Source organism: Podospora anserina, chromosome 1 (assembly GCF_000226545.1).
Source record: "Podospora anserina S mat+ genomic DNA chromosome 1, supercontig 4".
NCBI lineage: Eukaryota > Fungi > Ascomycota > Sordariomycetes > Sordariales > Podosporaceae > Podospora > Podospora anserina.
The window spans coordinates 2,190,876-2,201,405 of NW_001914853.1; the positions used below are offsets into that span (position 1 = coordinate 2,190,876).

Here is a 10,530-nt window from a genome sequence, read left to right on the forward strand (position 1 = left end):
GTGTTAAGATGTCAGCATAGCCCTATTCCTGGCCTGGGGTGGCCGAGTGCCCTCGGGGATGGGGTGTATCAGGTTGCGTACATGTTCTGCATGCTGGGGATGGCGGTGGGTGTGTATGGGAGTTTTGTGGTGGATGTGATTGTGACGATTTGCGACTACTTGGACATTTGGTGCTTGACGATTAAGCACCCGTATGTTCCTGAGGAGGAGGACGAGAGCAACGGGGAGTTGAAGAAGAAGAATTGAGCGGGGAGGGGAAAGTGAAGTTGAACTCGGTGGGTTGGGAGGTGGAAGGGGCGAGACAGGAAGACGGAAACTGGGTTATCCTAATGGTGTACACAGGAAGAGGCACATGGTGGCGTATGAGGGAGGCGGTTTGAGACCCATTTTCGGTTTGGCCTGATCAGTTTGACCGGCAAAACATTGCAACACAACAACATGACGATTTGATACCTCTCTGTAGTTTTTTATTTTTTTATGACGAATCTGGCTTTGGTGTTTCATGGGAGGGTATATATAGACGGATAGCTTAGCTTAGCTTAGTTTAGCTTAGCTTAGCCTTTGCTTGGGGGCGAAGGAGAAACGGTCATTTTGAACAACTTCATTATCTCAACGCTTGCATAGTGGTCTGCCTTTTGTCTTTTGTGCCCACAGTAAGCTTTAACCCACAAGGCCCTCGTAACCAGATATCAAAGAGTTTTTCAATTTTCAAATCATCCCTATCTAGTGAGATCGAAAGCCACTTCAAAACATCATTTGAGATTCAATATATGCCCAGCTTTGTATCGGCAATATCCAAAGACAAAGCATGGAGGAACGAAGTTCACAAAAAGAATGCGAGTGCCTCTCCCCCGCTCCCACCCATATTCACAATGTTGAAGTTTATAAAAAAAAAGAAGAAAAAAAGAAAAAAACAAAAAAAGAAAAAAAGAAAAAAAAAAGAATACCACCCAATGAACGCCCCTTATTTACCCTCTTGCCCAACCACATACCGTCCAGCCCAACCATCGTGCTCTCCCGAAAAACCGCTGCCAACCGACCCATAACCCGGGACCCCTTATAACGCCAAAAAGTTCAACCCAGTTCGTTTTTAGTGTACTGTGTGATATATGCTGGGTGACAGACTGATTTTCTTGCGTGTACGTAAAGAGAGTTGGGTGTTGTGTCGGTCATAATCTTCGTAAAAAACTCGGCAAATCATACAACGCTGTTGAATCAAAGAAGCTCGTCGCTCCCACTGGCCACACTCTGCTCGATGGCCATGAGAATGGCCCTTTCCTCAAACACCGGGCCTTGGCCATCGCACTTGGCCAGAGGCTTGATCCGTTCGCTGACTGCTCCGATATCAACCAGTCCACGCCGGAAGAGATCATGGCTGATGATTAGCTCCCACGTTGCGCCTGCAGCGAGAAGACGTTCGCCGCTGTCACTGGTCACTATCCTGTGGCTTGGAGTCTTGTTGGCGTGGTTCTGGAGGACGTTGGAGTAAAAGTCGGTTGGGTTGTACGACATGGGACCTGTCACGACTGGTGAGGCGCTGTTCCTGCCGGGCGACCCACCACCGTTAGCATTGGATGTCGCCCGCAGGATCTCGAGCTCGGTCATCTTCTGCTGCAGTTCCTTCTTCAGGCGCTCATTCTCGGTCGCCGTCTCCTGCTCCCTTTGCTCGGTTTGTTGCAGGCGGTTTTCGAGATCCTTGACGTGGCGTTCCTTGCGCTCGCGGAAGGCTCGTTGACTACAGACAAGGTCAGCAAGGTCGTGTGCATCAATGACGGGACGGGACCGCAAGCACGGCGGACATCCCGTCCGATGTGTTCATCCTGGGAGCCGACAGGATGGTTGGTGCAACAAAGGACGGAGCCGGAGTATCACATACGCTGCACGGTTTTGAGCTTTACGCCTCGACTGGGCTGGGGTCAGGTCATCCTCTTCCGAATTGGACCCTTGTTGCCGACGGCTCTGCTCGTCAAAGTCTATCTTGGAGAGAGGCAGGATCTCAACGGTAGGGGGCCGCGCCTGCGGGACGGCGCCATTGATGGGGCCCGGCTGCACAGGTGCAGGAATGGGAGCCTGACCCGGCGGCGTGGGTGGACCCGGGAAGGTCTGCGCAGGATTGAATTGGACGTAGTTGTCGAAGTTCTGGAACTGCTCATGAGGGATGCCGTTGGGGTATTGCTCGTAGACCTCCTGAGTAATCATTGTGTAAGCCTCTCGTACGCAACGGCCAATGCGCGCTACTGCCCACGGATGGCGGGCAAATGCGGAGACCATAAGACCAGACAGCCACACAAAAGCGAGCCCAAGTCCGGCCTGTCGGAGTACAACAAGCCGGACGCTTCCTCTTCCTCGTCCTCGTCCTCGTCCTCTTCCTCCTCTTCGTCCCTGCGCCGTCCAGACTTCAGACCGAAATGCAACCTACCGGAGGTGAGGTGGTGTTGAAGTCGTCCGACGCTACCGATGTGGAATGCGCCGGAGTGAGGGGAGGAGGGATCCCCATGAATTGGTAGGGCTGAGAGCCACCAAAGTACGCGGTATGTGTGAAATCCATAGCGGCCGTTGTCCGTTGAAGAATAGAAATCACGCTATCCGCTTAGACTAGTATATAAGAGATGTGTCTGGTGCAGTGAGGGGATCCGGCCGAGCGCGAGAGAGAGAGAGGAAAAAAAGGAGCGAACTTGGTAGTGTCTGGTGCGGGATGATGGGATGATCAGCAGCGAAGTCGCAGCAGGTTGACCATTGATGGCTGGCCTGAAAAAAAGGGCGGGGAACTCCAATAAGTTTATCGAGGGGACGGGGAGGGACAGGGGTACACGCACACGGAGGGGTGGAGTCCGCAGTGTGCGGTGGGGAATTACAACAGCGCGCTAAAGTGGTCCAGTCCAGTCGAGGTCGCTGTGCCCGAGACCCCCAGTTGAAGCTGCCACTCCATGGCCAGAAAGGTACCTTTTCATTGCAACCTCCTCCGTGAACAAACGCGTGCCGCGTCCGTCGCCCGTCTCGCTCATCCCTAACCCCTCCCTTCCCCCATCGGACGAAGGACCCAGACACATGAGATCGAAATCGTGGAGCTCTGCCGCAGATTGAAACATGTGCCACGCACGCGGAACCTGGCGACATGCTCTTATCGGCAAGGCATTTACAGCACTCTACCATAGTACGACGAAGCTGGCTACGTTGGCTGACTGGACGCGGCCAAGTCAGGGCCTCGGGCAGGATGGTCAGCTGGAACCTTGAGCAATGTCGAGTCCTGAGGTGCGCTCCCTCTCTCACATATTAAGGTAGCAACCTGGAAGTTCTATGCAGAAACGACAACGACAACGACAACATCACCAACACTCAGGACGCGGGTCCTAACACAAGACTTTCTCTAGATGCGAAGCTGATCTGATCCGTGCGAGCCTACGGTGTGATTCAGAGGCAACCAACCAACCCACAGCAGTCAGCAGACCGGCGGCCTACAATCCCATTCTCAGCGAGATTCACAGAGCTTTGCGTTTTTCAGCCCAGTTGTCTCACAAGCAACGCTAAGCTTTGAAGGATACGGCATACTTCCCCGAAACCATACAGATCATTTGATCCATTGAAGGCAGGCCAAGTATTTGCTCTTCATGTTATCCGCCGTCACCGAGCAACACAGGGGGTTGTCAAGTTGGACACCCAGGCATACTCGCTTCTACCAAAACCAATCATGCCTAGACTGTGCTAACCACGGCATGAGAAGGAACCCGTACGTGCAACAAACTAGGAGACCGCTCATCAAGCACGGCAGCTTCGCGGAGCCACATGGCACAGTCCACAACTTGCGCCATTATTCTGCCGTCCTCAGACACTGCTCAACTCCCGGGATGACTCGAGTATGAACCTGGATAGCAGTCGTGCCACAAAGTCTCCGTTGTTGACCCGAGAGCGCAGCTATCTTGGACATCCTTGTGCGATTCCAGAAGCTCGCACAGTTCCTCACAGCAGTCGTGTGTGCTACAAAGCCCCACGCTCGAGCTTGAGCCCTCGAGGGGGTGGCCCAGCAGGCGCAACCAGGTGACTGAACCCGGGGAACGGGGCTTCATGGATGTTGTTTGGCTGCCCGGTGCACCAGGATTGCCTTCCTTCACCCCCAGAGTCACTTATGGTCTGTGCTCTGATCCGTCTGGACAGCTTTACACTTCTTTGATATATGCTTCCCCAGTTCGGCAGTTCTTCTCAAAACTGCATTGTCACCCTCGATGCCCGAACAAACTATCCCCGCCTCCTCCGTCAGCTCTTTCCGAGCTGTGCTTCCCACCCTCGAAAAAGCAGTATTCTTCGAGAAGCTGCAAGAGCCCGAAACACTCCAAACTGCTATTCGTCATTAACTACTCCCAAGTGTTTCGAACAGCGTCGTTGTGTGGCTTGCAGCTGACCACCAGGGGAAGGGGGAGGCTTCAGTCGGCACAATTTCTGCCAGGAAAATCGTGCAACAGGACCGGGTGCCTCCGATCTGACAACCTAGAGGTTCGAGCTTCAACATACACCTATCACAGCGGTTGAACAAATGGTATCCGGTGGAGGGCGCGGCTCCTCACTGCTCACGCAATTTTTTGGCTCGTTCGGGAGCAGGGCTTGGCTTGGCTTATACGCCGCACCCATGCGTCGCCGACTTCTCTTGAGCATGCACCCAAAGCACAGATCCGCACCTTATTTGAGCCAGAATCGCCGATATGTGGTTCCCCTCTTCCACCGAACCCTCTCTTTTGCTGTGCAGGTGGCGTTTTGGTTGTTGTGCGTTGTGTCGTTCCCCACCTTCAACCTGGACCGTTTTCTGGCTTTGGTTTGTGTGAACGAATCGGGACCTCCCCCCTTCACTGCCGTTTGCGGTGAGCAAACGGAGAACTCCGTCACTAGTTCCCGGTCTGATTCGGGGCGTTTGTTGTCCAGCCTTCATTGAACAGGGGCGGAAAATGTACACGCACACAAAAAACATGCCCGTACAGATGACCACATACATGGCCAGCAATTCAAGCTGCCATCTCTTTTTATCAGGACCTGTGGATTACCCAAGAAAGGCTACCTGCAAGGTGAGTCAGCAGAGGTGCAATAGACCGCTGTCCAGAGCTTGGCAACGTCAGCCAGAAGCTTCTTCTGGATATCTCTTCGTATTATTGCTAGTCCAAGACATGATATCGCCATTTACTAAAGTCCAAAAAAAGGGGGCCGAGAGCAGTCCAGGAACACATTATGTTAACAAAAAGGTAGGATTTGGACCCAGATGCCTCTCTCAGGTTGAGCCTCATGTTGTCAGATTTGGAGATGTCTTGTGATGGAAAGCCGGGTAACGGCACCGAATAACTACCGCATATTTTCCAGAGGAGACACAGGGTCCATAGGAACTCGTATCTTCTTCTAACGGCCTGCCTTGCAGACTGAACTCATGTGTTTATGCCCTCCGAACAGTAATCATGAGATGGCTCACCCGCGGCCTCCCTCCCCTCCGTCACAGATACAGAAATGCCAAGCATCCGACATACATACAGACAGACAGAGGTCCATCTCACATTTTGCCTTGGCGAGTATGCCACGCCCGCTCGTGAGATTAAGCTCGTGTGGGTGGGTGTGGGATGCTGCACGTCAGCCCTAAATAAACGATGAAAAGATTCGGCAGGGTGTAGGCATCACTTTGGACCCCTGGGGTATAGTCTGTTGGCTGGAATAAAAGGGCCTGACGCCACAAGAGCCCCAACCCGCAGCAGCGTCATGATAGGCGAGCTTCAGCTCAGGGGCACCTGAGGCGGCTCCGGAGGGCGGTGACCTTAGGCAGCGCGATATGGTGATACTTGGTTGGATCACTCATCCTTTATTGCTGTTCTTTCTGCCGAGCGAGAGGGTTCATCGTGGTGGAGGCAGGTAGCTGCACGTCAGATCCTTACTTGTTGTGGTGGTTTGGGGGCGATCGGATGGAAGCTTGAGAAGTTTTGAGAGATCCCATGCTATGGTGTGGTTGGGGCCGAGAGGCCCTCAGAATACCTTTTGTACAGGGAGGTCTTGACGGCGGTGGTGTGATGGTTACCAGCACGAGTTGGGTGGGATAGATACCTATCTGCTTCTGACGTGATTTCGAACCGGTGTACATGATGCATACTGTATTCATATATCAACAAGACGAGATGACGTGAGTCGGTAAAATATAGTAAGGTTCTGACTTCACGAAGACCAATGATGAAATCAACAAGCATAGTTGCCGTAGGTGAGCACGGAAGATGAGGGATAAATCAGAAATGAGGCTTAAAGACATGGTGAAATTCCTGTATGGTTTGACGTCGTTCCTGTCAACTCGAGAGAGACATCTAAGTCTTGTACGGTAATCTCGTAATCTTGGACGCTGGTCTTGTTGTCGTGAGGCATGGAAGGTATCTTGTACCATACTAATGATATCATGGACGAGCCTTGTGCCCAAGTTAATCTGTCTGGAAGGCAATTCTATTCACGAGTCTTGAGAGTTTTAAGAAGCCTTTGGGGACAAACTTAAGCTGTTGTAATGCAAGTGAGACACGGCTTTCCATATGCCTACTTCTCTTAGCAAAGCCTGTTTAAATTCACCTAGCCACCTACCTACCTACCAGGTAGGCAGCAGAGAAAACCATCAGTCTAATTGGTCTGAGGGACGCCAGATTGGCCTGCAAATGATGCTGGTCCCCGTGTTGAAGACAATCCCCAGAGCTTCGGGAATTTCGGGAGAATCGTAGCAAAGTATGAGGACTGCATCTTCCAGCGTGGTGTTGTGGTGGAGTTTTGTCATTTCGGGTGAACTGCTCTATTGCGTGGCGGGCTGTGGAACCGGTCAACTAGCTGAGAATCTTGGCTTTTCTGGTTGTCCATAAGAGTTCTTCTGTATTTCCAGATTCAAAGTTTGAAATGCTGATACACGTCAAATTTTCCATATCTCTTTCCGCAAGCAATGGAGAAAACATCACGATCTCATGGCTTGGTGTTGAAGGTTACACTCAGGGGTTCATGTCTTAGCAAAACCCAACGTCCTCGCTTGGCTCATTTTAATGCGTTCTCGGCGCCTGGGGAAACGTCTCCGCCGAGACGATGATCCCCTGCAAAGATGTTGATTACAACCGAGGGGACGTTGATTTTCCCCTACACTGTGAGGTTGCAAGCGAAAGTGCCGGTGTTAGGTACACAATATCGACTAATCTTTTCCACCACTAAGTTTATAGAGTAAACAAGATCCCTATAAATCCACGATTTATAATTCCATCTTTTTTTAAATATGGGCTTTCTTTTATATAAATTTTTATAGTATTTTAAAAAACTAATACTTCGCTATATGTCACGGACTTAATATAAGTGGGGAGCGTGGGGCGCGACCTGTCCAATCACTGAAACGGAAAAGTAGGGAAGTTAGATTATCACTAGCTTTCGGTGAACGACGAGTGATAATCGATATTATTACTGGTAATAATAGTGATAAATAGGTCTATATATACGGAGGAACTGGCTAGTGTAGATAGATAGTTCCGTAGTATACAATACAAGTCACAATCGTGGTATCTTAGCTATTGTGATTAAGACAAGCTATTTGTTGTACACTGTTTAGCTGTACCGAACCAGAATTATTTAGAAGTGCCTTCAACCAGTGTCCCTTTCAGAGGTTCTGGATAGGGGTTCGTCACAATAATACTATGTATTTTAATTATGTTAGCTAGTGAGCCCTGATAGGCCTATAATATAGAACCTATACAGGGTTGCTGTAAAATACAGCAGTGTGTCACGGGCAGGACAGGTGGACAGAATAATGACAGTAATATTCGGCTATGCTACAGTCTGGGCTCTATTCCGTCGGGTACGGGCAGGCTCTATTGTCAAGACGTAGCTCAAAGAGCTACAAACAGGTCTCGCGGCAGCGAGATGCGAAGTCATTTAAGTCGCATTAGCCCGTGCTCTGCACGTGCCAAGCTCCATCACTGGATTAACGACGGTTACGGTGCAACCGCCGTGACAGTATCCCCCCTAAGTGCGGAGCTCCGTCGATGTACTATCTTGGTTCAAGGGCGGGGCTTCTCAGGGTAGCGGCGGTGGAAATTCCGGACAACTTCTTTTACGTGTTCCAAGTAGTCTGCAGGCACTTCGGTGGGTTAATTGTATCCAGTCCACTTTACGGTATACTTAAGACGGGGTAACCTCCTCGGCCACGGCGATCCTAACGGGAGTCGAAAATATCTTTAACTTTAAACTTTTTTATTCTATCGATTTCCACTAGTAGTAGAGGGTTTTATATTTAATTTAGCTAAGGGTTATTGGATATAGGGCGTAATAAACTAATAAAAATACTAAATAGTTTTTTATTAAAGTAAGTAAGTTTAGTTAATATACGTACGGACTAATAACCTTAATAATCTTAAAAAGTCCTATATTTTTTTAATTAAATTTCTTTTATAAGCGAAGCGTTTTAATATTACGGATATCGAGCTAAACTTTTTAATTAACGTAGTACTGGTTTGGGGTGCGCCATAGGCCTGAGAGTATAAGTAAGGAAGCGGGGCTCTTAGAGGACTCAGGGGTTCAGGGGTTATGTATATAAGCGGTCTGCTTCGGACATTCTATTTTAGACAGGACATCGACTTTTATTCTTTTTTTCGTATTTTATGCCTTGCACGCGTGCAGGCAATTCTGGCCCTCTGATCAGGCCAATCCGGTGCTTATTATGTGGCCTATAAGCCCATAGTGTCTTTTCTTTGTCCTACGTGAAGTGCGGCCTGCAAGCGAGTTACTATCACGTAAGTATGTTCATTCTGAGACCTGTTAAGGGTATATTTGTGGTGTTATGGTTATTTTATGTGTTTTCTTACTATTTTAAATAGAGGTTGTGCTTAGGTTAAGTAAAGTTTAGGGTCCAAATTAGATTTATAAGCCCTAGGTACTAGAGGAAGTACGAAGCTACGAATAATAATAAGTACCGATAATTTTATTAAACCCCGCGAGGTTTAACGGAAATAATTTTTTTCTGTTTAATCGAATAAAGCTCTTTTATTATTAACTAAACTTTAAACTTTTTACCTGCGAGTAGAGAATTAAATATATAGTCCGGATAAAACCGGGAAATAAATTAAAAATATTAGTTAAAATTAGTTTATTAATAAACTTTATTTCCGCATTAATTATTAAAGTCCTTTTTTATTTTTAATTAAGAGGAATCCTCTTAGTATATTATTTAACGATAGTAAATAATCGTAAGGATTTCCGGGTTAATTTAATTTAGGATATCGGGAACTTAAAAATAAAAAGACGAGAATACTTTCCTTTTAATTTAAATAAATATAATTTATACTTATATATTAAAATTATAAAGGATAACCGTCTTTATATTTTTAATAATATATATAAAGAAAAAGCTATATTATTAATATAAATATAATAATAATTATTAAGTATCGATATATTTAATAATATTTTATTTATTACTTTAATTAATTTTCCCGGTAATAATTAATAGTATTAAACTTTTATAGTTCGTTCCGTAATAAAAGTAATTATTCCGGCGGCTAAATCTCTAGAATTATTATTATTCGTTCTTTCCTTAACTACGAACCGCATTTACCTTAAAGATACTAAAACCCCTCGCCCCCTTTTTAATTAAAGTAGCTCGACTATAAAGCTTAACGTTTCTAATATATTAAATAAACCTTATACTTACTTAAATCTTATTATTTAGAATTATATTATATTTCCCACTCGGTATACCGGATATTCCGCTCCTTTTTCTAAATTCGTATATTAATTTTAGTAACCCGGATACTTATATCTTATAGGAGTTTACCCCGACTATCGTTACTTTTAAAAATCCCCTACGTTTAATTATTTAACCCCCTATTTTATAATATTTATATATTTTCTTTAACGTAAATTCCTTAATTTAAAGAAAATTAGTTTTAAAAGTAATTTTAAAAGGAAATACTTTACGGAATATTTAAAGCGTTTCGAAAATATTTATAAAAAATATTATATTATAGAATTTATTTTTTATATTTATAAATTTAAATTTTAATATAATTTCGATATAGGAAAATAAATTAATAAATATATAAATTTACCTATACCCACCGATACTTAACCTATCCTAATTATTTACCTTAAACGTTTCTTTAAAATCTATAACCCCCGATAAAATAAAGATATTTATAGGGAGTTAAATAATTTTTATATTAAAGTTATTTTTAAAGGTATAGGCGAGTTAAGGAAGGTTATTTTTAATTATTTTAAATTATTTTTTCGAGTACCGACCGGAGAGAAAGAGGTAATAAAAGTTAAAGTTATTAACCGCTTTTAAATAAAATTTTCCGAATTAATAAAAATAATCTTTATTAATTAAAGAAAATCCGAACGTTATTTAAAATTTATAAATTTTATTATTTAAAGTAATTAAATTAATAATATAATTAAAAATAAGTATAATATAAAAAAAAAATTTATAAAGAAAATAAATTAATTATTATACTTTTCTATAGTACTTTTAATTAAGCGGCCGATAGTATTTAATTAATATATAGCGGT

The 10,530-nt window shown here is 45.3% G+C and overlaps 2 protein-coding genes across 2 annotated transcripts in view; one reads left to right on the forward strand and one right to left on the reverse strand.

Moving 5' to 3' along the window:
* PODANS_1_20340 (uncharacterized protein) overlaps positions 1-246 on the forward strand; it is a gene marked incomplete at both ends in the record, with an annotated part of 1,292 nt that extends 1,046 nt beyond the window's left edge. Inside the window, one exon of the mRNA XM_001907463.1 lies at positions 1-246. Coding sequence (XP_001907498.1) covers positions 1-246 — 246 coding nt within the window.
* A 969-nt stretch (positions 247-1,215) lies between these two features.
* On the reverse strand, positions 1,216-2,548 carry PODANS_1_20350 (uncharacterized protein; the record flags this gene model as incomplete). Its single annotated transcript, XM_001907464.1, has 3 exons — positions 1,216-1,735; positions 1,877-2,187; positions 2,420-2,548. The coding sequence occupies 3 exons, from the start codon at positions 2,546-2,548 to the stop codon at positions 1,216-1,218; spliced, it is 960 nt and encodes a 319-aa protein (XP_001907499.1).
* Between the last annotated feature and the right edge of the window lie 7,982 nt (positions 2,549-10,530).